Here is a 25,531-nt window from a genome sequence, read left to right on the forward strand (position 1 = left end):
TCACTATCGCGGCCTCTCTTGTTGCGGAGCACAGGCTCCAGACGCGCAGGCTCAGTAGTTGTGGCTCACGAGCCTAGTTGCTCCGTGGCATGTGGGATCCTCCCAGACTAGGGCTCGAACCCGTGTCCCCTGCATTAGCAGGCAGATTCTCAACCACTGCGCCACCAGGGAAGCCCCAGGAGTCATATTTTCAATGTTACCTGTAGGATATATGCTGTGGTGAACCTCAGAGCAGATGTGCTCCAGGGAAAATTGTATATATATTTAATTTTTGGAAATTGAAATGTACCCTCTGGTTCCCAAGGAAGACTGTAGCACAGCAATTGATGGCACAAACTCTGGACCAGTCCTGAGTCCTGGCTGTGTGACCTTGTATAAGTCACTACCTCAACTTTCCAATCTATGAAATGGGGATAAAGATAGACATGGCTCTTGATGAGCATCAAATGAGATTCCGTGTCCACAGAGCTCTGGGCACCTGGCCTGTAGTAAGAGCTTGGTAAACAGTGGTTATGACTATCACTTGAAATCCTCCTGTCAAAGTGAAGCCTTTTCGCTCTGCTAATGTTTTGTGTAAATCTGGACTTCCGCGCCTTAAGCAGCCAGGTACGTCACGGGGCTCATCAGCTGTCCCGAGCTGCCCTGCCCAGCCGGTCAGCCCCCAGGAGAGCACAGGGGAGCACTTCTGCCTCCACCTCTCACAGCTCCTGAGCTGGGTGGGGACAGAGAACACAGCAAGGCTTCTCCGGCCTTTCCTGAGAACAAACTTCAAAAGATCCACACCCAGACTTTAAGAAAGCCTCAGGCCCAGTGCCAACCCCCCTCCTCCCTGGGGTCAGCACTCTGTCCCAGCCCTATTTCTAGAAGTGTCCTTGCCCATCCAGGCTGCCATTGAGGTGGCTGTGGACAGCACTGGTCACCTCCCCACCTCAGGGAGAAGACCCCAAAACAGAGGAGAGGAGGCCCTTGCCTTTGGCTGAGACCCACCTGGGTTCAGCTCTCTGCCCTGCCTTTTACTAGCCATGAACCTAGTCAGGGTGTTCCTGTTTGACCCCGCAGATATTCTTTTTTTTTTTTTTTTTTTAATAAATTTATTTATTTGTTTATTTAATTTTTGGCTGTGTTGGTTCTTTGTTGCTGCACGCGGGCTTTCTCTAGTTGTGGTGAGCGGGGGCTACTCTTCGTTGCGGTGCGTGAGCTGTTTTTTCATTGCAGTGGCTCCTCTTGTCGCAGAGCACAGTCTCTAGGAGCGCGGGCTTCAGTAGTTGTGGCACATGGGCTCAGTAGTTGTGGCTCGCGGGCTCTAGAGCGCAGGCTCAGTAGTTGTGCACGGGCTTAGTTGCTCTGCGGCATGTGGGATCTTCCCAGACCAGGGTCGAACCCGGGTCCCCTGCATTGGCAGGCAGATTCTTAACCATTACACCACCAGGGAAGTCCCCCCACAGATATTCTTATTATTGGATAAAACAATGTGCAGAGGAGGTGAGGCTCAGAGGCTGAGTAACCTGTAAGCTCTCCCTTCCTCCGTTGCCCCATAAAGCGGGCACACTGAGTTAAAGAAGGCTGCCGGGAGTGGGTGTGCAGAGACGGGGGCTCATCCACAGGTGGGGACTGCAGGATCTTACCCTGCCTGTAAAATAGCTCTACCGCCCCAGCCTGAAGGCCACCGTTTGTCTGAAACTTTAGCTTCTTTCAAATGCAAATACTTCACTGAGGCAGCCCGCATTAGGACACGGGCTCATTTACACCTGCTTTGAATAGGTGCCTTCAGGAGCCTTTCCTGATCTCAAGACTAATAATAATTACTATTATTATATACTCATACAAATATTTATTGCACAAACAATATTACAACAATACCAGAAGTTAGAAAAAGAATCACCCACAATCCCAAGTCTAGTAAATGGGCTTTTCGGTTTTCCTTCTTTTCCCCCCAATTCCCCTCCAGCCCTTGTACATGCACATATACAACTTTTTCACAGCTGGCCTCCTGCCCAGTGCAGTTTTGCACTCAACAGAGTATCATCGGCGCTCTCCCATGGTGCAACGGTCTTCACAATTAGCTTTTAAAACGGGTGCGCTGTTGCTTACCAGCGCTCTAGAGCTGCACACATAGGTTCCTTCATTTCCTGCTGTTAGAACGCTGAAACTTTGTTCAAAGAGCGTTTTCATTCTTTGAGGATTATTCCCTTAGGATGCATTCTCAGGCATGGGATTGCGGGGTTAAAGGTGATAGATATTTGTGTGGCTCTTGAAAGAGAGCTGAGTCCAGGTTTTGCCCAGAGCTTGCAGAGAGCTGGTGCCTGGGGGCTGAGAGAGAGCCGGGGGTCAGGGAGGGGTATCTCTGGGTTCACTGGGGGGGCAGTCAACACTTTGGCGGGGCGGGGGAATCCTTATAGGCCGTTAGCCGTGCAGGAGAGGCAGCAACCTCAGGCTGAGAGCAGAAGCCAGAGGCTGCCCAGAGGAGCTCCCGTCTTCCCACCCCTTCTGGAGAGCTTGGCTGCCCTCCAGCTCGGCAGCATCCAACCCCAGTGCCCCGCAGGCTCAGGGGGCTGGGAGAAGGAGAAACACAGGGAAGTGGTGAGCAACGAGAGGCCCAGAAATCAGGCAAGAAGTGCAAGTGCCATCGCTGCTGGGAAAATCCAGTGCCATCGCTGGACGCTGGAGCCGTCGGGGTGTGCTCCCCCTGCCCCCTCACACATTTATTTGTATTTATATTTGCTGCGTGCTGGGCCAACCCAGGGCACCTCGGGGCAGGACGATGACGCAGACGTGGACTTCTTGGCTCGCTAGTCACTCCAGAGTCAGGCAGCCGAGGGAGTTGCACTACCTGGGGGTCTCCACCCCGGCTGCACATCAGAATCACCTGGGGAGCTTTACAGAAGACCTCTGCCCACCGCCAGAGATTCCCATTGAACTGGTGGCTGATGCTGACATCTAGCCAGGGTTGAGAACCACTGGATCAGGTGTTACATTTTCTTGTTAGGGCATCTTTGGCTGCAGGGACAGGGACCTTCTGAGGCTAGTAGGGGAAAACGAAGGTACCTTGTGGGGTAACAATGGTGCTTGCAAGGGAGGGTGGGCTAAACCCCCTTCATAATGTCTGTGAGTGCCCTCCCCCCAAGCCACCCCAAATAAAGCCCCCACCCAACAAAAACAGCACACTTGGGACTCCCCTGAAAAGGTGAGTCCACCTCCTAACCTCCAGTCCCTGTGACTGTGATTTTACTTGGAAAAGGGGCCTTTGCAGATGTAATGAAGGATCCCGAGGTGAGATCATCCTGAATGCAATGACTGGTGTCCTTACACAAAGGGGAGAGGACACAGTGACAGAGGAGAAGGCCACGGGAAGACGGAAGCAGAGACTGGAGTGATGCTGCTACAACCCAGGAACTCCCGCAGCCACCAGAAGCTGGAAGGGATGTGGACACACCCTCCTGTGGAAGCTTCAGAGGGAGTGTAGTTCTGCTGACACCTACATCCGGGGCTTCCAGCCTCCCGGGCTGCGGGAGATTAAGCTTCTGTTGTTTGTGGTAATTTGTTACAGCAGCCCTAGGAAACTAATAACAGCACTGCCCACTTGTGTGAACGCAGTGGCTGAAAGGAATGCTCTTCGAGAAGTTCCCATCAACCACACGCTCTCCCTGAGTGGCCATTTCTGCCTCTGTGAAAGGAGGCGAATGCTTCCAGCCCTGATGAGATGATGGCCGGGAAAGGGCCTTGTCAGGAGGGCAGCTCCGACAGTGTGCGGGAGGTGCCGTGCCAGATCCGTCACTGCTGGGTGAGTCCTGGCAACTTTCCTGGCCTCAGTTTTCTCAAAGTGGAGCTGTAAGCCCTGACCTGATGACGCCATCACAGGCGAGATAAGAGTGGGAGGGGCTCTGATGGCTTAAGTTAGGGTTGGGTGCAAGGGAGCCGAGAAAGTGCAAGGGACCCACGTTCTGCTATTAAGCGGGGGTAAGGGTCTCTTTGGCACTGTTCTGCCTTCAGACAGCCTTTTGAACGAAGAGAACAGTCTGGGCCCACCCAGGAGGAGCTGGCTGGCCCCCTGAGGAGTAGGAACCTGGTTGGGAAAAGTAACTTCCTATACCTGCACCCTAAAAGCGCAGGTGCCAGGGAGGGGCAGACAGAGAGATGGGAGACTCCATGTCATACGGATGCGCGGGGCTAATCTCCCAAAAAGGATTATATGAGTTACGTTTTATAAGGTGTCTGGGGCTTCCCTGGTGGCGCAGTGGTTAAGAATCCGCCTGCCGATGCAGGGGTACACGGGTTCGAGCCCTGGTCCGGGAAGATCCCACATTCCGCGGAGCAACTAAGCCATGCGCCACAACTACTGAGCCTGCGCTCTAGAGCCCGCGAGCCACAACTACTGAGCTCACAAGCCACAGCTACCGAAGCCTGCGCACCTAGAGCCCGTGCTCCGCAACAAGAGAAGTCACCGCAATGAGAAGCCCGCACATCGCAACGAAGAGTAGCCCCCGCTCACCGCAACTAGAGAAAGCCCGCGCGCCCCAACGAAGAACCAACGCAGGCAAAACTAATTAGAAAAAAAAGAAAGAAAGAAAGAAACCCACTGAGCATTTCCCTTTATGTTGGGAGACTCTTCATCTTCCCTCTTTCGCTTCCCAAGCCACACACCAGGAGGCCTGCAGGGGGCTGGAGTCTGGTGGGGCACTGCATCTCTGTTCACCTTCCTGGTGTCTGTGTATGGCTGGGATGTGGGGGTACCTGTGCCTGCTGCAGCGCCTACAGGGTGGGGACAAGCCAGCTCTATAGGCTTCAAACAGCTCATGCCCCATTCTGTCTCAGAAGCCCCTTGCTGCCATGGGCATCAAAAGAAAGCACACACCCTTTGCCTTCCCCCTTCAAAGGCCTTCATAGCTCCTAGCTCATCTAGTCCCCCAGTACCCTTGGGAAGGCAGAGCAAGGATTAACGAGGGACCTGTCTGAGGCCACTCTGAATTCAGCATAAGCTGGGACTGGGATCCACGCTCCCTTGTCAAGCTCTGGTTTGCACAGGATGACTGCCTACCTGTTGGTACAGCCACACCACTTGCCCTTCAAGAACTTAAGTCTGAGAGGACAAGCTAGTCTAGACTGAGGGGCACACACACACCCACACACACACACACCCCTTTACAAGATATGTAGCCACAGGAAAACCTAATAAGCCGAATGCTCATAGCATGATTGAGGATCCATAGAAAGGACCTTAGCGATCATCAGCTGCAACCCACTCACTGCAAATGGGGAAACTGAGGCTCAGAAAGGGACAGAGATTTGCTCCAGGTTACAGAGCTAAATGGAGCCTAGAGCCCAGGTCTCTGGACTCCAGGTCCAGTACTCCTGCCACCGCCTGCACACCTAGCAAACAAGGCAAGGCAGGGAGAAGGAGCTCAGATAGCCTGGGGCCACGGGTGGGATGCACCTCCACTTCAGTCTGGGAGTTTTATCATCCAAAGAGTGGACTTTCCTGAGTTCCTCTGGGAGGGGGAGGGGTGAGGGCAGGAAGTAGCTGCAACCTGTTCCTTCAGCACATGGGAGTAGCCACGGAATCTGGGTGGCAGGGATGGGGGGGGTAATGTTTTTTCTTTGCCCTCTGTGTGCCTTTGACTCTTATCACCGTGTCCTCTGAGTGGCAAAGGTCCAGGCCCAGCACCTTCCAGACCTGGGGAAAGGGTGAGGGTGGCAACGCATCCTCCTGCTGGGGCACTTCCGAGACAGCTGGGTGGAACTGTTGACAGGGGCCCAGAACAGACAGGAGCCTCTCCCACGGGGGAGAGGTCATGGTCGGGTGGGGCTGCGGGCGCCCGGTTGGTTTTTTCCCTGTGCTCCACCCCATGCATTCTTCCGAAGAGCAGGCTCAGTGGCCCTGCCCTCCAGGAGGCCTCGGGGCTCCCAGGTCTCTGCCCCTGAAAGTGGGGGTGGGCAAGAAGGGCGTGGAAGGGGCAGGGAAGAGGGAGCCTATGGACACCCCCGACTCCACCTGAGCGCCGGGCTTGCTTCGCACCGCAGGTTGGCGAGTGAGGGGGCGACCCTTTGGAGGTCAAGGAGCCCGGCGTGGCTGGCACAGTGTTAGGTGCGGGCCCCACGAGGGGACCTGTGCCTTGCCTCGGCTCCTCCCCCGCCCGCACCTCCCGGCCCCGCCCCGCGCGGGAGGGGTGGGCGGGGCCCGCGGGGAAGCGCGCCGACCTCCCAGGCAGGTGCAACGCGGGCTGTCCCGTGGCTGACGCGGCCGGGAGGAGAGTTCGGGTCTCCTTCTGCCTGTGCTGCGTCCCTGCGCCCTCTCGGCTGGATGCCCGGGACACTCAGAACCCAGGTAACCGAGGGCGGGACTCCCCCGCGGCACGCGTCCTCCCGCCTCCCAGTCCACGCGCACCCCGCCTCGGCGGCCGCCCCCCAGGCTCCCCGGAGCTCGCCGGCCGCTCCCCGGGCGGCTCTTGGAAAGTTTGCGCCCGGAAGGCCGTGCACCGGACGGCGGCGAAATGCAGCCACTTTTGCCCCCGCGCCCTCCGCCCGGGAGCCGATGCGGTGGGGTGGCCGCTGCCGGTGCACGGGGTCTCCGCTGAGATCGGTTGGAAGTTTGCCTTCTCGCTTTTCCCATCCCTCACTCTTCTGAGCGTTTGTGTCCCTCTCCCGTGTCCCTCAGTTCCTTTAAAAATATGTATATATCCTTAGATGGGGACGGCAGAGTTGGTGATTTCTTAAGGGATGTTTACGTTTGTGCTTCCCGCCTCCTCCGGCCAAGATGTACGATAGGAGACTGGGCTGAGCCAGACAGGGTGCGGGTGAGGGGGCGGCCCTCTGCCGGGCGTGGGGTGGGAGGCAGGCGCCGCCTGGGCCCTGCTGAAGTGGGTGCCCAGCCACCGGGAGTTCTGGGCTTCTGGCTTGTCTCCCGCAGGTCACAGCCCGGCGGGGCATCCTCGGCTCCCCCAGCACTCCTCGAGATGAGCACTGGGGAGAGGGTGGACAGAGGCAGGCATCTAGAGCGACCTCTATAACCCTTGACGATTTGAACAGAATGGGCTTCCCCTTGCCTTGGCTGCGAGGAAGGCTCAGCTGTGTGTGGGAAAAAGGGGATGAAAGATGGTCCTAACCACGCAGAAGCAGAGAGGACAGGTGGGGGAGGTCAGAGGATCAGAGAAGAGCTAACAGCAGTCACACGGACACTTTCTTGATTTCATCCACACCCCCTCCCTAATTAACCGGTGAGGTAGTAGGTCTTATTCCATTGTTAGATGAGCAAAAAAGGTTTAATCCAAGAGGTCAAGTAACTTGCTGGAGCAGAGTGGTGGACCTGGACCACAAACCACAGTCAGATGGTTGGTTCTCCATTTTGCTGGGCCCCTGATCAGCAGGGGTTCATTTCTTCTCCCCCTCCCTTGAGTTTCTTCCCCTGAAAGGGGTAGGCCCAGAGAGTGCACCTCCAAGAAGAAATAAAATCTGGTCAGGAAGCTCCTCCAAGAGAGGGCCAGCTCCTTGCTAAGCTAGGAGGTCTGCAGGAGGTGAGGACCTGTTTTGTTCACGGCTGTAACCATAGTACCTGGCACTCGGAAGGTGCCCCACAAGAATGGAATGAATTAACCTGAAACAACGGAGACTCGTTTCCAGCTGATGGATCTTTGCCCTTGGTGAACAGAAAGGGCATTCTGGAAAGTCAGACAAGAAAGGTGCCCAATGCCATCACTGTGAGTCCTTGAAAGCCTTACCCCACTTGGTTCTTTTAAGCCAGTGAGCACATCCATAATCCCATGTGCGTTTCTAGACAGCCAGGCTTTCACCTTACCCCCAATCTACTTCTTGTCAGGCTAGGAGAAGCACCAGGAAGTGGGTTCCATGCCCAACTTGGCCCTGCTCTAGGTTGGAGGCAGAGGACGCTTGGCCCATCTATACCAAAGTCTACCCATCTCTCCAGGAAATCTTATTTGGAAACTCTAATCTTCATTGCCTCTTCTCTGATCCTTCCATGGGGCAACCATGGATTCAGGTTGGATCCATGGATTCATGGATTCAGGGAAGAGGACTTGCTTTTCTGAGCCTCAATTGCCTCATCTGTAAAATGGGGACAATAGAATCTGCATGGCTTTACACGAGAGTGTGTGGTCTAAAGCGCTCTGCAAGCTGCAAAGCAGACTGTGAGAGATGATTTTTCTTTCCTCACGTTTGTTAGCCTTACCTCCCCAGGTGGGCTGTAAGTTCCTTCTGGGAACTGATCACACATCTTGGTATCCCTCTGAGAGCTCTCCTCATTGTGAGCATACAGTAGGTTCACAGGAATGAAAGAGGAATTGCTAAAATTGGTGAAAAATTCACCCCTGCCCCCATGTAAGGAGAGGGGATACTCTACAATACAGGGGAGGATCTAGGAGGGACAGGAGGGGTCTGAGATCCAAGACCAGGAACGAGTGGGAAGGCAGGACGTAGCAGACTTTCCATGGCAGTGCCCCGAAGATTTTTGAGGCTCTGCCAGGAACCTTATAACCTTGGACTCCTTAGCAGATGTGGTGTCTGCTTTGGCCTGAGGACAGGCCAGGACACCCAGAGTTGGCCAGTTCTGCTCCTTGGGGGAGACCACTGAGAACATAGCTGGGATTCAAGCCCCTGCACATCCCCACCCCCATTCCCCACCCACACACACACCATCTGTTCCTCCCCAGGGGTTTGTGCACACATAGGGCTCACCCAGCTTCCTACTGCCTGTTCCTGGCTCTTAACAAGAACCCAGTGGAGTAAGACCTTTCGACGCAGAATATCTCAGCTGGAATAAACCTTAGAGGTCATATCTCTACACACCTTCCCTGCTTTACTTTCCATGGCACATATCACCATCTAACATCCTGTATATTAAGAATATTGAAGAATCTTGTTTCTTGGCTGTCTTCCCTGTTAGAGTATCAGCTCCATGAGGGCAGGGCTTTCCATCTGTTTTATTCTGCTCTATTCCCAGGAGTCAGAGCAGTGCCTGGTGTGTAGTCGGTGCTTAGTTAATATGCGTTGAGTAAATGAATACTCCAGGCCACCCTTCCTCATTGTACAGTTGGGGAGACTGAGGCCCAGAGATAGGAGTGACCTCTTGAAGACAGAGCTGGAGCTTTTCTTGATTGGACTCGTGTTAATTCTAAGCTGGGTCTCTGTCCCCTGCACCAGGTTGCTAGGGGTGTTTAGGAGCTGCCTTGGAAAGAACCTTCAGACCAGCTGCCTCTAGTTACTCAGAGGGGCAGCTCCTAGCTGAACAGATCACCATCCACATAGAGTGATTTGAGAGAGCAAAGGGGGAGTGCTCCCGATTAGACCCCCATCCCCCAAAGAAACCTCCTAATGCTGCTTTCCAAAGGTGGTTGGTGCCTCTATTAGTGGTGAAAACAGTGCCGTGTCCAGGCACGCTTTTCAAATTCCCCGGGGCACTGGACAACCCAGGCGGACAAGCCAAGTCTCTGGCAGCCCTGGGGAAAGAGGTGGAGCTTCAGATCTACTGGGCCAAGGATAACAAACCAGTTTGAGAAGACGCAACCAGATGTGTGGGCCAAGAAGAATGAAGACATTATTCTGCCCAAGGCGCAGAAGAAGGTGGGGGGCTCTGAGGCCTCACTTAGGAATCTGATGAGTGGTTTTCTGGAGGCCCCAAGAGCTTGAAATTCTGAGGCACTGTGTCAGGACAAGGAGGATGGAGAAGCCTTGCGTGTGTGTATGGGCGGGGGGATAGGGTAGAAGCTGGAACTGTCTATGGGATAGAAAATATGGGAGACACATCCACAAACACCAGCAACTTCAGTCTCCCTCCCCACCCCATCATTCTGCTGGCCACTGTTGTTTCTGTAAAGGACTTTTGTCTGTGTTCTAAGGGAGAACTCTAGGCCATGTGGAATTGATTGGAGGAAAAGATACCTATGGCAAGAAGACCTCCCAAAGAGGCTATTGCAGGAACAAAGACAGGAGATGGGGTCCCTGGAGGTGGCTTTCCTCCTCACACTCACTGGGAATGTAGACGCTTCCTTCTTTCCTAACTGCTTGGAGGAGCAGGGTTACATTTTTTTTTTTTTAATTTATGTATGTATGTATGTATGGCTGCGTTGGGTCTTCGTTGCTGCGCGCGGGCTTTCTCTAGTTGCGGTGAGCGGGGGCTACTCTTTGTTGCCCTGCGCAGGCTTCTCATCGCGGTGGCTTGTCTTTGTTGCGGAGCACGGGCTCTAGAGCGCAGGCTCAGTAGTTGTGGTGCACGGGCTTAGTTGCTCCGTGGCATGTGGGATCTTCCCGGACCAGGGCTCGAACCCGTGTCCCCTGCACTGGCATGCGGATTCTTAACTGCTGCACCACCAGGGAAGTCCCCTGAGTTACATTTTTAATAATAGTAATAAGGATGCAATAAATGCTAGTTGGATGCCAGGCACTGTTCTAAGCACTTTACTTGTACTAGGTAGTCCTTACAACAGCCATGAGGTTGAAACCATATCATCTCCATTTTACAGATGAGGAAACTGAGCCTCAGAAAGGTGGCATAACTTTGCCCAAGATGACTTGCAGGGAGAGGGGCACCAGAATTAGTCTGGCTCCAGACCCTGCAGCCTTCGCCTCCATGCTGTGCTGCTTCAGTCAGCCAAATAGGCCACACAGACAGGACAAAGAGCCTGGAGGCCAGGGTGGTCGGCACACATGTGGAGACAGGGGAAGCAGCTCCTGTGCAGGCCCCCCCATTAGATCCATAGGGAACTTTGGTGTTTTCCCTGCTATTGACCCCCAAATCTTCTCCCATTGGCATTGTGGTTTGCCAAATTAAGAGCTGAAATTGATGTTGGGAGAGAGACTCCAGAAGTTGGGCTTTGAAGGATGCGTAGGAGTTTACCAACGTGTTGGGAAAACTGGGGAGGAAGGGAGGCAGGGCAGGTGGAGCGAACAATGATAATGCTTTGCCTGAAGAAATGAGTCCATAATAGTGACTCGTCCTGGGCTTCCCTGGTGGTGCAGTAGTTAAGAACACCTGCCAATGCAAGGGACACAGGTTCTATCCCTGGTCTGGGAAGATCCCACATGCCGCGGAGCAACCAAGCCTGTGTACCACAACTACTCTGGGCTTCCCTGGTGGTGCAGTAGTTAAGAACACCTGCCAATGCAAGGGACACAGGTTCTATCCCTGGTCTGGGAAGATCCCACATGCTGCGGAGCAACCAAGCCTGTGTACCACAACTACTGAGCCTGAGCTCTAGAGCCTGCGAGCCACAACTACTGAGCCTGCGTGCCACATCTATTGAAGCCTGCATGCCTAGAGCCCGTGCTCCGCAACAAGAGAAGCCACCGCAGTGAGAAGCCCGCGCACCACGAGGAGTGGCCCCTGCTCGCCACAATTAGAGAAAGCCTGCACACAGCAACGAAGACCCAACACAGCCAAAAAAAAAAAAAAAAAGTGACTCGTCCTGTGTCTGAGGCCACTGTAGCTCCCCTCACCCCATTCTTGTCCCCCAACCACTCCTTATGGGCTCCCTTCCTGTGAAGAGGGGAGACCCTGACATGAGACATAGCTTATGCATTCCTGTCCCTTACCTCCTTTATTACCACCATCACTGCAAGGCTGGTGGCTTTCAGCAACAGTAGATGGAAAAGTATGCCTGTTGTGACGTGACGTGAATCAGTCCTTCATAAATAATGGGGTTGCATTGTCAGTGCTAATGCCTGGACCTGTGCCCTAGTGTCTGGTCCACGGTGGGAGACATAGTGTTGGCTCCTGAGGGAAAAGGACAAGGGTGACTCTAGGTGTTAATTCTGAAATTGTGCAGGATGGCAGCAAGGAGCCAACAGGTGTGAGAGATAACAGTCATTTTTGGCAGCTAGGGAAGAAGACAGCATTCCCCCAAAGCAGTGATCCTAGCTGTGATTTCTGCCCCTGCCCTGTCCTCTAACCCAGGGTTTATCTTACAGAGTTGTCCTTTCTTCCATCCTTGACACCGGGCTAGGACCACCCACAGAGAGCTCTGTGGGGAACTTGCGTGATGAATTTTGCCTAAGCCTCAAATGGGCATCTTGCCGGGATACACTGTAGCCCCTTAAGACATTCTTCCTCTTTGATTACGTGGGAGCCCTGTGGTCAGGATGGCTTTGGTGGGATGCATTTGGAGCCAGCCAGAGGCACAGAGCCCAGCCATCACGGGTGTCTAGATCCCAGGGGCCTGAATTCGGCCACTTAGCCAGCTTGCCACCGGTCTTTGAGTTGGTCACTGGAGTCTGGGGAGCTGAAGGCCTGGTGTGGCAGGTGGGGAGCCCTGGATTCTAATTTATATATATATATATATATATATATATATATACTTTTTTTTTTTTTTTTGTCGGTGTTGCGTGGCATTCGGGATCTTAGTTCCCCTACCAGAGATTGAACCCCGGCCCCCTGCAGCAGAAGCTTGGAGTCTTAACCACTGGACCGCCAGGGAAGTCCCCCTGGATTCTAATTCTGACACGATCTAACGCACAGTATGACTTTGGCCCTGTCCCTTCCTGGGCCCCAGTTTTCTCATCTGTAGAAGAGACAGCTTGGCTGAGATCAGGGACTGTTGACCTTTTGGACCAGATACTTCTTTGCTGCAGGGCTGTCCTGCGTTTTGTAGGATGTTCCGGCAGCAGCCCTGGCCTCTACCCACTAGATGCCAGTAACACCACCTCTCACTTCTCTCCTGGCAAACAGCAATGTCTCCAGACATTGCCAAACAACTGCGGTGGGCAGAATCGTCTCTGGTTGAGAACCACAGGGTTAGATGATCTCTGAAGACCCTCCCAGTGATTACTCTCAGGACCAGGAAGACACTTTTCTCTTTCATCCCGTTTTGGAGATGTTGACTGTGTGAGAACCAGGAGCCTGTGCATGGGGTCTCCTAAGGCTTACAGGGTAGGATGTGAGCTATGAGAACAGGAAAGGCTCTGGGCCCACTGGGCCTCTTGCTGAGAGCCAAGGCCAAGGTCTCTTTGCCTCCCAGGCCTTGGGTTACATAAGAAGGTGGGGGGCGGGGGAAGCAGGCCTGTGGTTGGCCCAGGCACTAAGGTCAGCAGCCTTCCAGCCAGTGACTAATCATCTCTACATGCCCTAAGGACTTAGCTCCTCCATGGTCCCCTCTCCCACTGCTCTGGGAGGGGACACAGGAAGTGAATCAGCCCACCCGCAGTGCAGAGGAAGGGGAAGGTGGAGCACAGCAGTGTAGACCCAAGGGCCACACACCCTTACCCCAACCCATCCCTGGTTTTATTTTGTTTATTCCTCCCAAGTTAGTTGTTTATTAACCGTCCATGGAAGCCCCTTCTGACCTTGTTGCTTAATGGAAGGGCGAAGATTTATCTCCTCCAGGAATGGGAGGAGTTTGTGAATGAATCTTGGAAGTAAATCACTGTTCTGAGGAAAACAGGCTCAGAAATTTGGGGTAGTGTTAACCCAAAATGATCTGTTTGGGTTATTTATTCTTCTAGTTCTCATTGAAGGACAAGAGACTGCTCTAGATGGCAGGTTAGATGCTGAGGAAGGAGCAGGGAGTCAGACAAGCCCCCTGCCTCAGAACCCTGCAGTCTGGGAGGACAGAGGTCAGTCTGTAATTGCAGTGCCCAGAGGAGAGTCTGGTCAGCTCCACCCAGGGTGTGAGGTAGGGAATTGGGGATGGCGGGTGGGGCCGTGCATGGGTTTTTTTTTGGGAGGTAATGGTAGCGTGCAGAGGGTTTCAACGAGGAGAGCTGGGTTTGGGTTTTGGTTTTTGCCTTTTTTATTGTGGTGAAATATACATAACATACAATTTACCGTTTTAATCATTTCAAAGTATACAGTTCAGTGCCATCAAGGACATTCACACCGTCGTACAACCATCACCACCATCCAGCTCCGGAATTCTTTGCACTTTACAAAACCAAAACTCCATACCCGTTAACTCCCCTTTCCCCTCTCCCCTCAGCCCCTGGTGACCACCATGCTTCTTTCTGTCTCTGTGAATTTGACTATTCTGGGTACCTCACCTAAGCAGAGTCTTACAACATGTGAGTTTCTGTGTCTGGCTTCTTTCACTTAGCATGATGTTTAAAGGTTTATCAGTGTTGTGGTATACATCAGAATTTCCTTCCTTTTGAAGGCTGAATAATATTCCAGTGTGTGGCTATCCCACATTTTGTTTATCCATCCATCTGTCGATGGAAACGGGTTGCTTCCACCTTTTGGCTGTTGTCAGTAGTGCTGCTATGAACATGGGTGTACAAATATCTGTTTGGATCCCTGCTTTCAGTTCTTTGGGGTGTATTCCCAGAAGTGGAATTGCTGGATCATATGGAAATTCTGTGTTTCATTTTTTGAAGGACCACCATACCGTTGAGGAATAGGTGTTGGAACTAGATCTTAAGGATGAACATGAGCTCTCCAGGCCTCTAGGTAGAGGAAGAGGGAGGAAAGGGGGAGGGGGCGGAGGGAGGGCAGGGGAGGAGAGAGCCTGGACTGCGGCAGGAGACAAGTGGCACAGTGGTGTTTGTGCTTGGGGCTGGAGATGGGGCCCTGGACGGGTAGAGTGTGAAGGGTCTTGGACCAGGCGAGGAACTTGGGCTCCACGCTGTAGGCAGTGAGAAGCACTGAAGGGGGTTTTAATCAGGAAGTGATACAGGCCTATTATCATCTTAGATGGACAGAGCTGGGAGTGATGTCACAGATGGTCTGGGAGGGAAAGAGGCTTAAGGCAAGAACCAAGTGGGAGAAAATTGGGTGACACTGGAGCCTCGTGGTTGGGGGCGGGTGTAGGGAGCAGGTCTGGAGGGTGGGTGCCCTGCACAGGGTGCCCAGGTTTGTGCTTTGGTGCTGGGTGAGTGGTGGTGAGGCTGCTGCTAAGCTTATAGGAGGAGCAGCCAGTTTGACAAGATGATGAGGGCATATCCATCGGCTTGAAGGGGCCATGGAGCCACCTGGGTAGAGACAGGATTTGAGGGCTGCACAAAGCTGGGCAGAGCTATGTTCTGTGGAATAGGGGGAGAAGCTGGTCCAGGGCAGGGAAAGGACCGCCATCAGATGGCACAGAGGACCCAGCGGAGTTGGAGGCCAGGACACAGGGAGGCCTCTTCTCAGTACCGCTCAGTCCCTGCCCTGCATATTTCATCTCGATCCACACATTTTCACTGCCAAGCTCAAGGCTCTGAGCTTGAGGCTGGGCACGGGAGGTGGAGATACAGAGATAAACCCAAGCCAGTGACTTTAATTCATTTATTCATCCCATAAAGCTTAGAAAATGGAACTTGGCCAATACCTTTGCACAGTTAAATATTGACACAATTGGGATAGGTGCTATGCAGGAGAAATGGAGCATGTTATGAAAGTGTGTCAGGGGACGTGCCTAATCTAGGGCAGGGTTTCTCACATCGGCACTCTTGACGTTCTGGATCAGGTAATTCTTTGTCGTGGGGTCTGTCCTGTGTGTTGCAGGATGTTTAGTAGCTTCCCTGGTCTCCACCCACGCAATGCCAGTAAGTAGCCACACACAGCCCACCCCCAGTTGTGATCAACAAAAATGTCTCTAGACATTGCCAAATGTCCCCTGGGAGGCAAAATCACCCTCAGCTGAGAGCCATTTGCCTAGGTGCCAGGAGAGACTTCTTGAGAGAATGATGGTAATCTGAGTTCTAGAAGTTAGATAAGAATCAAGGTAAAGCAGGGGTGGGGAGTGGAGGGGAATGTTCGGGGCACAGGTAACTGTGTGCAGAGGTCCTGAGGTGGGAAGGAGTGAGGAGGCTGGGGGAGCCGATGAGGAAGGCTTCCATTAGGTGGGCAGCGGTGGGGCCAGGGAAGAGCGGATGGATTCAGGGATACTCAGGAGGGAACACAGGCAAGGGAGCCTCCTGGGTGTGGAGGATGAAAGTGGCTGGAAGCTGGCAAGTTACATTTTGGGCCTGTTGGGTGAGCGATACCTGGGAGTCATCCAGGTGGGGCCCTGCGCTCAAAAGAGAGGTCCTGCTGGAGATGCACTTTTGGGAGTGACATGCGTGTAAATGATGAGCTTAGCCTTGGGTAGACCAGATGGCCCAGGGGGAGTGTGTGGACCAAGAAGAGAAGAGCAGAGAGGAGGGCCTAGAAGTGAGCTCCAGGGGTGCCAGCATTCAGAGGCGTAGCGTTGGGAGGTGTCCCAGAGAGGGAGCAGGGAACCCGGGGAGCCCTGTGCTGGAGGAGCCCGAGGATGCTGAAGGATGGGGGCCTGGCCCGCAGTGAAGTCTCTGGAGCCTTCAGGTAAGATGAGAACTGGGAAGTGGCCGCTGGATTTAGAGTCCGGTGGCTGCCACGGGGGAGGTCAGCCTAGGGTCGCTGAGGAAGGGGCAGGAGGGGAGGGAGGGGGCTGGTAGACAGCTTTTCCAAACCTGTGTCAGAAGAAGGTGAGGAGAGAGCATGGAAATCAGAAGGGAAGTGCGTTAGGGAGGGTTTTGTTTTATTTGTTTAATCTTCCTTGTTTTGCCCCCACCCTCCCTTTTTTTTCCTTAGAAAATAAAAGTACATGGTTCAGAATTCAAAAATTGTGAAGATTTCGCTGTGAAAAAGTCTCCACCCTCATCTCCCTTGGCCTCCCAGTGCCCTGCCCTCCTCGGAGGCAACTTTACCACTTTATTAACATATTCTTCCAGAGATATTTCATGCACAGATCAGTAAATGCATATGTAGTCTTTCCCTCCACATGGTAGCAATACTATATGTATTCTTCTACCCCTGATTTGGTCTTTTTCCACTTAGCTCTCTTGAGAAGCTTCCAGATCAGTACATGGAGAGCTTCTTCATTCTCCTTTACAGCTATATGATGTTCCATGATATGGATGGCACGTAATTTATTTAACAAATCTCCTGTTTGGGGACATCACAGTGTCTCACTGAATCTCCTTGTGCTTCAGTCATTTTGCAGTGTTGGTGGGTGCATGTGGGGAAACGTCCCAGAAATGGAATTGGTGAGTCGGATGGTTTGTATTTGGAAAGATATCAGCAGGTTGCTCTCCATAGAATTTATAAGAATGTACACTCCTACCAGTAGTGTGCAAGGACGCTCATTTTTCTACAACCTCCGAAATAGAGTGTTACCAACTTACTGATGTTTACCAATCTGGAAGACAAAGATAGTTTTTTTTGTTTGTTTTATTTATTTATTTATTTATTTTCGGCTGCGTTGGGTCTTCGTTGCTGTGTGCAGGCTTTCTTTAGTTGCGGCGAGCGGGGGCTACTCTTTATTGCGGTGTGCGGGCTTCTCATTGCAGTGGCTTCTCTTGTTGCGGAGCACGGGCTCTAGGCGTGCGGGCTTCAGTAGTTGTGGCATGTGGACTCAGTAGTTGTGGCTCGCGGGCTCTAGAGCGCAGGCTCAGTAGTTGCGGCGCACAGACCTAGTTGCTCCACGGCATGTGGGATCTTCCCCGACCAGGAATCGAACCCGTGTCCCCTGCATCGGCAGGTGGATTCTTAACTACTGTGCCACTCAGGGAAGTCCCAAAGATAGTTTCTTGATGTAGTTTTAATTTGCATTTTTCTTGCTCTGAGTAAGGTTGAACATGTTTTCATAGATAGAAGAGCCATGTGTATTTCCATTTCTATGAACTGTCTATTCATATGTTTTGCCCATTTTCTATGAGGTTGTTGGCCCTTTTCTCATTGAATTAGAGGTGATCTTTGTGTATTAGGGGAAACTAGTCTTTTGTTGGGAATGTAATTTACAAGCATTTTTCCCCCCAGTTAATCAAGGAAGTTTTTTGTTTGGTTTTGTTTTTGCTGTTGCTGCTATGTTTTCAGAATTATGAATGCTGATGGGAGAGATTTGCTGGGGTGTGGGGGTCCCTGGCTCAGGGGTCCCTGAGGGAGCATTGGAGTGGGTTCCAGATTGAGACCAGGATGGGAAACACCTCTGCTGTGTAACAGGCGGAAGGGCAGGTGGGAGGCCGGTGCCGGTGCCAGGGGGTTGGTGGCAGTGAGTTTCGAGAGCAAGGGCAGATAGCTGGGTTTGTCCAGGCATGGGATTGTGTTAACAAGTTATCAGAAAGTTAGAGGGCAGGAGAACTACTGTATTAACGAGAGAGTGATCAGATTAATGAACGCTGACACCAGAGCAAGATGAGGGGAAGTGAGTGGATGGGTGTTCTGTGTTTTCTTAGATAGGGTACTTGTCTGTTTGGCACGCAGTAATCACCAGGCCAGGCTAACGGCCAACGTGGTTACATTTCCCCTGCGATCAGACCCCATACTCTGAATCCCCTGCTTATCTCACTCTGTCACAAGCCAATATTTCCCCTGCCCTAAAGCAATCCAGTGCCAGGTACCAGACAACTGGGGAGAGCCCCGATGCTGCAGAGGCCACTGGAACTATACAAACCAGCCAATCCCAAGCTGCTTTGCCATGCCTTTCCCATTGGAAACCCCAACAGAGGCTCTGGCCTTAGGCCTTCCCCTTGCCCCTGCTTCTGCCTCTTGACCAAAGCCTAGTGCTTCCCTTGTGGTCCTGTGTGCTGTGAGGTGTCCCCTTCTCTTGGGAAATGTAAGTAATACGTTCTTCTTTCAACGTCATTAGCCTCTCCGTGCGCCATTCAGACACCTCCGTAAATTAAAATCCTATGGGTACAGTTAAGACAAGGGGGACCCTTGGACGGGACAGAGTGTGAGGGTGAGTAAACTGCAGGTCCCAGTGGGGCTCCAGAGCTGTCACCGTGTGAGTGGTTAAATAAGCAGGCTCTCAGGGTGGACTTCCTGGAGGAGGTGGCTGGAGATGAGGAGAGGCTTTGTGGTGGGAAGGGCAGGAGCACAGACTGGGAGGCATAGGGAACTGTGTGTGTGGGGCCAAGGGGGCGGGCGGCCGGGGTGATCAGAACTGGGAAGCTGGAGGAAAATATACAAAGAGGAGGTGAATCTGACCGTGTACGGGGAAGGAGGGAGCCGTGGGGTCAAAGACGCAGCCTGGGTCCTGTGGATGGTTCTTGAAGACAGTGTTTAAATTCCCAGTGTTAATTCCCTTTGTGAGTTCAGGGTGGGGCTGTGGAGCTGCAGATGATGAAGGACCTGGAAATGACATGGGTCTAACCCAGCTCTGGCTTTTTGATGTCGCGTTAACAAAACCCTGTCCCTGGATGAACTCAGCTATCCGCCTTCACTCCCGCAGCTTGCCCCCTCTCACCCCTGTCTGCCTGTGCTACCGCAGAGGTGTTCCCCTCCTGTCTCAAGTATCCCCACCATTTGGTGCTTTCTGCCTCCCCCATGAAAGTTCCCTCCGGGAGCCTCCTTCCTCCAGGATCAGATGCTCATCCCTGGCAGCTGGTTCTTCTAGTGGCATTGGGTTTGAGAGAAGAATTCTTGAAGATCAAAAAGTCTTCAAAACATGGAGAATAGAGCAGTAATGGTAGAACGGTCGGTATTGGAGCTGGGGACCCTGGTCCACACGGCCTCAAATCACACAGAATGTGTGTATGTGTGTATGTATGTGTGCGTGTGTGCGCGCGTGTGTGTGCGCGCGTGCGTGCGTGTGTGTGCGTGCGTGTGCGTGTGTGGGCGCGCGTGTGTGTGTGTGCGCGCACGCTGGGGGAGGATTTGCCCCTTCTAGTAATGCTGGTCTACCTCCCAGTCTTGTGTGCTCTAAGTCAATAAATCCACCAGAAATTCACAAACACATGCACACTTGGCAATCACTCATGCCACCCTACGATTTTTCTTTTATTGTTGCCTCCGGAGTTATTTGCCTTTTTGAGAGTGGAATTTGTGGGGAAATAACCTCACATTCAGCTAGTGTTTACCTAGTTCCCCTGAACTCTGAACTGGGCTGGGCGTTGTGGGTCTTACAGGTTTGTTGCGTTTGTTCTGCTTCCCCGGAAAAGGCACGGTGTCCCCTTCTCCAATATGCTCTGTCGCCCCAGATGCCAGTGCAGAGAATGAAGGGAAACCAGCTGGGCTGTGGTTGGCAGAGATGACTTCTAGAAGGAGGAAGAGCTCGAGCAGACAGTGGGTCTCCTCGAAGGGGAAGGAGGCAGCAGGAGCCCGGTGAGGCCAGGTGAGGCCAGGTGTTCCCCGGGGAGGTTGAGCATCAGGCCCCCTGGGGCACAGGAGGACGGGTGATGGCTGCCCTGGGGGCGACAGGTGAGCCCCTGGGAAGGGATGGGGCAGGAGACGGGACAGGAGACGGGACTGGGGGGGAGGAGGAGAGCCCCTCTGCGCTCTGTCAGCAGTGTCGCCTCTCTGCCGGGAGGGGAGCCCTTGGGGGCTGCCGGCTGGACGGACTGTGACCTTGCACTTCTGTGAGGGACAGTGAGGCTTTGAAAATGCTTCCAGCTGGGCGGTTGTTGTCCCCTCAAGCATCCTTCAGTGGCCCTCAGGGCAGGAAACAAGTGTTTCCCCAGATCAGGACCCAGTAATGCTTCTCGCTGGGGTCCTTTCTCGTGATGGGTGGAGCTGCGGAGCAGCAGCTTTGAGAAGGGTGCCAGTAGTGGGGGAGGGGGGGGTCCGTTTCTGAAATATGGGACGTCAGTGGTTTATTTCTTAGATGCTTTTGGTACACATCCTCTCTAGAACCTGACCGATGCTTTAAGAAAAGTTTGATTTAAAAAAGCAATTGTGTGAAGGATGACGAAACCTCTGGCTTAAGCATGAGGCAGGGCGGGGCGGGGGGGTGGGATTCGGGAAGAAGGGAAAGTGGCTCTTCCCCTCCTCCCTCCCCACTCTTGGTCTGGTTTGGTTTAATCTTCACCGTCCTCCCAGGGACAGTTCCTCCGAGTCCGGCAGGTGCCCAGCTGCTAGAATGTTGCTTCTAGGTTGCCCCTTAGCAAGGCTGGGGGCTTCTGGACTTACCCTAGGATCACCGTGCTGGGTGACCCTGAGCAGGCCTCCTAACATCTCTGGGCCCCGGTTTAACACCTGGCTTCTCTTCTGAAAGCATCAGTTTTGTCCTTTAGGTACCTTTTAGTCTCTTTCTACTGATCAAGTCTTTGCTTACCACCCTTCAGATTTCCATCAGGGCCTGAAAGAACATAAGGGGAGTCTGAGGAAGTGAATTCCAGTGGTCAGGCTCTCACGGGCAGTGGGCCAGGGAGGGAGGGGAAGGGAAAGGGATGCAGCCTCTGCCCGGGCCTCCACCCCACTGACCTGGGTGTGCTATGAATACCCCTCCTTGTTCGAAGGCCTCAGATTTGACTTTCAAAGGGAAAACGCCTGTCCTGATAAAGTGGGCCTTGTTCCATGCAAATCAGCTTTGTTCGGGCTCCCGGGCTCAGTTCGTGTGTCCCGCCGGTGTGAGGAGGACAGAGGCTGGGCAGGGTCTCTGTGGGGCTAGATGATCCCTGCTTTGGGAGAGCCAAAGGGTTTCACACACTTGGTGGTGCCCAGCTGTGCCTTCACGCTGTTCCGCTGGCGCCTCCTGGTACTGGCAGGTATCACCACCTCCGCTTTCTCACACTGGGATGTGGAAACTGAGGCACAGAAGGTCACGCAGCTCATGCGGGGTCACCCGGGCCACCCAGGGCAGCTCAGTCAGACTTGACCAGGTCTTCTGACTCCTTGTCCAGTGCTCTCTTCCCACAAACTGTTTATGATGGACACTACACAGCTGGGTTCTCTGCCCCTTCGTTTCACCCCTCATGCTCGGATTTATCCCCCTGAAATGCCAACTGCCACCAGTTAGCGTAGAAATGAATTCACTTTGTGCAGGAAGGAAGATCAGGGACTCGGCATGAAAAGTAAGAGGGAAAAAAATTCCTCCGATAATTTCCGCTACTCCCCATGACACCTCTCCTCTCCCCAAAGTATCAGCATGTTCCTCAGGCCCTTCCTTAAAGGCCCAAAGAAATGAATCTCTAATGGTAAAATTTCTAGCCTCACAGTATGGAGGTGGCCCTTGACTCAAACTACAGAGGTGACCATTTTTCCACCTCCTTATGTAGATGCCAGTCCAGTCTGACATTCCTGAGCCAAGAAATAAAGGGACCTATCTCCAGGCGTGTTTCCACCTTGCTGGTACTTCCTGCTTCCCAGTGCTCTGTGGGACACTGTGGGGACGTGATTGGGAGAGGTGTTTTAATCATGGAAATGATTTTTTCCTTTCTCACTTTTCATACAGAGGCCCAGCTTTCCATGTCTGGGCAGAGTGAATCACTGTCCACAGAAACCAGCGACAGTTGGGGCTTTGGGGGGCAGGAAGGGATGGCCAGGGATGGCTACAGCCAGAGTCCACACCCACTGTCGCCTGCTTGCTGATCCCACGCTGCTGCCTCTGGTGGGCCCTCTCGGGTTCTGGGCCAGCCTCCGGGCAGGGGTGCAAGCCAGCCTGGAGCCTCAGAGGTGGTCTGGCAGCAGAGGCTCAGGCAGGGCAGGGTTAACTGTTTACAACTTCCTGAGCTCTGGCTGCTCCTTCTTGGGGGCTGATTTGAAGGCACCTATTATTCTCATTCTTCATGGGGTTTTGAATAATGCATTTTTCCTCAGCCCTTAAAAAAAAAAGCCTGTGCTTAATAATACTAGAGTAATGACCTTGTGTCACACTTCAGCCACTGGGGCTCTTAATCCACCGCTGCATTCAAATATTGTGAAATGTGTTGCTTCTGACATTGGTTAGCAGGAAAAATACCGTGCCAGCGAGGAGGAAGGAGGATCTGTTTTGTGGTCTACCTGGTAGCCTGCGGCAGCCCAGCAGAAGAACATCCTCTGTCATAACAATGTTGTACGGGCAGGTGACTTTCTGCACGCCTGCTGTGCATGAGGGCCTTACACATGGGCTCTTGTTAATGCTCGAGACAGACCAATGGCGTAGTCACTCTGGGGATTATAAAAGCACCCACCCGGAGGCAGATTGTGAAAATTCAGTGGGGTGTAAAATGCCCATAAGGGTCTTGGAATAGACCAAGTGCTCAGAAAGAGGGATTTCAAATCAGTGCTATCATCGCCATTTACAGAGGAGGAAAGTGAGGCCTAGAGAGACCTCAGGACTCAAAGCCAGGTCCACCTGACTCCAGGGCCCAGACTCACTCATCACCGATGGGAATAATTGTATGTTACAGAGCTGCCCCCCCTGCCCCCCACCATCTGAACTTCTCATTGGCTATGGGGCCACTTGTAAAGTCATGTGGGCCCTGTGTCCTTCCCCTGACCCCTCTGGGCCCCATGTCCTTCTCTGACCCCCAATGTCCTCTAGTCTCCGCTGAAGGTCTGGGCACATGCCAGTCCCCTGCCAGGTCCATGTGACCTCCTTCCTCCTGCCAGCTTACACCTCCCTGGCTCCTTGGCTTCCCCTGACCATTTCCCCCTTGCTTGTGGGGTGTGTTCTTTGGGTAATAATTACATGAAATGGCTCACTTGCTAGTTAGATCAGTAAATAATTCCCCCCAGTCCTAGTGGATGAAGCTCAGAGTTAATGATTGCCAGGAAAGCTTCTCAGGATGCAGATCATCTGAGGAGGTCACGCTGAGCTTGACGGCTGGGAGGAGGGGTGCACCCAGGGGCTCCTGTGCCCCTCTCCCTGCCCCCTGCCGTCCTCCCATCTCTTGTGTCTGAATTCAGCACCAGCAGGCCTCCCTGTTCGCAGCCAGCCCATTTCCCCGCGCGGGGTCTTTGCTCTAAAGCTTGTCTCCTTTCCCCTCCTCTCTGCCGGAGCAAGTACTCCCCCTCATATGGGGTCCACTTCTAGCGCTGCCCGCCCCCCCAAGGGGCCTTCACTGACTGTCCTGACATCCTTGCTCTGGGCCCCGTGCGGTCGGCCGTGCTTTCCTCTACCCTGCTCACCAGGGACCTGGGGTTGCAGCACCTGCTCACCGAGCGATGTGGATTCGAACCTAAGCTCCTTCAGTGCACGGTGGATTCTGGGCCACGTGAAGGTGACCGATCCCAGGAGCTCAGGGCAGTTGCTTCCCCCCTGGGCCATGCGTGGGAATCCCCACCGGCGCTTGATACTGGGGATGATTCCCAGGCTCCCGCACTGGGGCTTCTGATTGAAAAAGCATGAGGTGGACTCACCCAGTAGGTTCTGCATTCACGGCCCCTGGGTTATTTGGATGCACGGTTGGGTTTGGGACTTACTGCTAGAGTGCTTTTCCAGGTTCCTGCCTCTATCCCTAACTTCACCCCCTCCCCAGAGTTAGCACCCCAGACCCCACCTGGACAGTTTCCGGGTGGGGAGCTCTGCCCATAGAGCAGCCCTTCCTCGTTGGGGGACAGTGCCTCTCTGTGGCTTGAGCTGATGCCTGCCTCCCAGAAGCTCCCATCTGGGGGGGCGGGGGTGTCTTGGTTCTGCATGGCCTCCTCCAGGCTTCCAGGGCTGCTCCCCCAGGATGTGGGAAGGCGGTCACCCTTGCCCAGAGCCCTCACTGGGTCTCCCTGCCTTCCTTCCTCCTGTGGTCTGGGCTCCGTCTCACAGGATGACAGCCTTGTCTCAGACTTTAAGCTTCTGATCAGATTAGCAGCTTGGGAGGAGGGTGGAGATAGGATCGTGCCTTCACCAGCAGCCTGACATTTCCTGTTGGGGGGAGGGGAACGCCAACAGTCAGGGCCTGGTTCACCTTCCATCAACCTGGCAGGGACTCACCCTTTCCCAACCTTGGGGGAGGGAACTGCCTGCTGCACCTACCCTGGAGGCCAACAAGCTGTGTAGCTTAGGCACCCTGGTCCTGATTCTCCAGGACTCAGTGGAGGACCAGCTCAGCTCTCGCCTTGGCCTAGAATCTTAGTGGCCTCACCCTGGCTGTGCTGTAGAGTCACCTGGGCTCCTCCTTCGCTCCCTGATCTTCGGAGGCCTCAGTTAACTGAGTAATGGGTCCAGGCATCAGTATGTTTTTAAACTCCCTAGGAAAATAGTACTTTATATTCTTTATCATATCACTTTTTGTAAGTGTTGAATATATTCCTGTTTATTTTTCTATGTTGTTTTGTAGCCTTAAGAAGTGTTTCAAACATATCTGAATGTATAAAATAAGAGTAAATGCCCTACATGGTGTGATGCTGCATTATATATAAAACTGTGTGCATATATTAAATTTTGTCTCTTGAAAAAAAGCCCAAAAAACTCCCTGGGTAGCTTTAAGGTGCATCCAGAGTTGAGAACCACTGGGCTAGGTGCCCAGCACCCACCTGTCCATTTCCTACAATGTGTGGAAATAGTTTCACTGGAGTAAAACAGCCAGGGCCTTTTTATTATGTATATCACCTAATACCAAAGTACATCTTTGTATTTTGTTGTTGTTGTTGTTGTCGGAAGATTTTTAATCACCGTTTCAATTTCATTACTTGTGATTGGTCTGTTCATATTTTCTGTTTCTTCCTGGTTCAGTCTTGGAAGGTTATACCTTTCTAAGAATTTGTCCATTTCTTCCAGGTTGTCCATTTTATTGGCAGAGTTGCTTGTAGTAGTCTCTTAGGATGCTTTGCATTTCTGCTGTGTGTGTTGTAAGTTCTCCTTTTTCATTTTTAATTTTATTGATTTGAGTCCTCTCGCTCTTTTTCTTGATGAGTCTTACTAAAGGTTTATCAATTTTCTTTATGTTCTCAAAGAGCCAGCTTTTAGTGTTATTGATCTTTGCTATTGTTTTCTTTGTTTCTATTTCATTTATTTCTGCT

At 52.9% G+C, this 25,531-nt stretch overlaps 1 protein-coding gene across 2 annotated transcripts in view; it reads left to right on the forward strand.

Moving 5' to 3' along the window:
* The first annotated feature begins 6,229 nt into the window (after nucleotides 1-6,229).
* PAQR5 (progestin and adipoQ receptor family member 5) overlaps nucleotides 6,230-25,531 on the forward strand; it is an 82,165-nt gene continuing 62,863 nt past the window's right edge. Inside the window, exon 1 of one of the 2 annotated variants that reach the window (XM_007120396.3) lies at nucleotides 6,230-6,322. Coding sequence is in view for 1 of the 2 variants with exons in the window: in XM_055088081.1 (XP_054944056.1) it covers nucleotides 6,299-6,322 (24 nt within the window). In the remaining variant the exon portion in view is untranslated. The remainder of the gene's footprint in view (nucleotides 6,323-25,531) is intronic. The other variant, XM_055088081.1, reaches the window with a different exon arrangement.

The sequence above is a fragment of the Physeter macrocephalus genome, chromosome 11 (genome assembly GCF_002837175.3).
Source record: "Physeter macrocephalus isolate SW-GA chromosome 11, ASM283717v5, whole genome shotgun sequence".
Lineage (NCBI taxonomy): Eukaryota > Metazoa > Chordata > Mammalia > Artiodactyla > Physeteridae > Physeter > Physeter macrocephalus.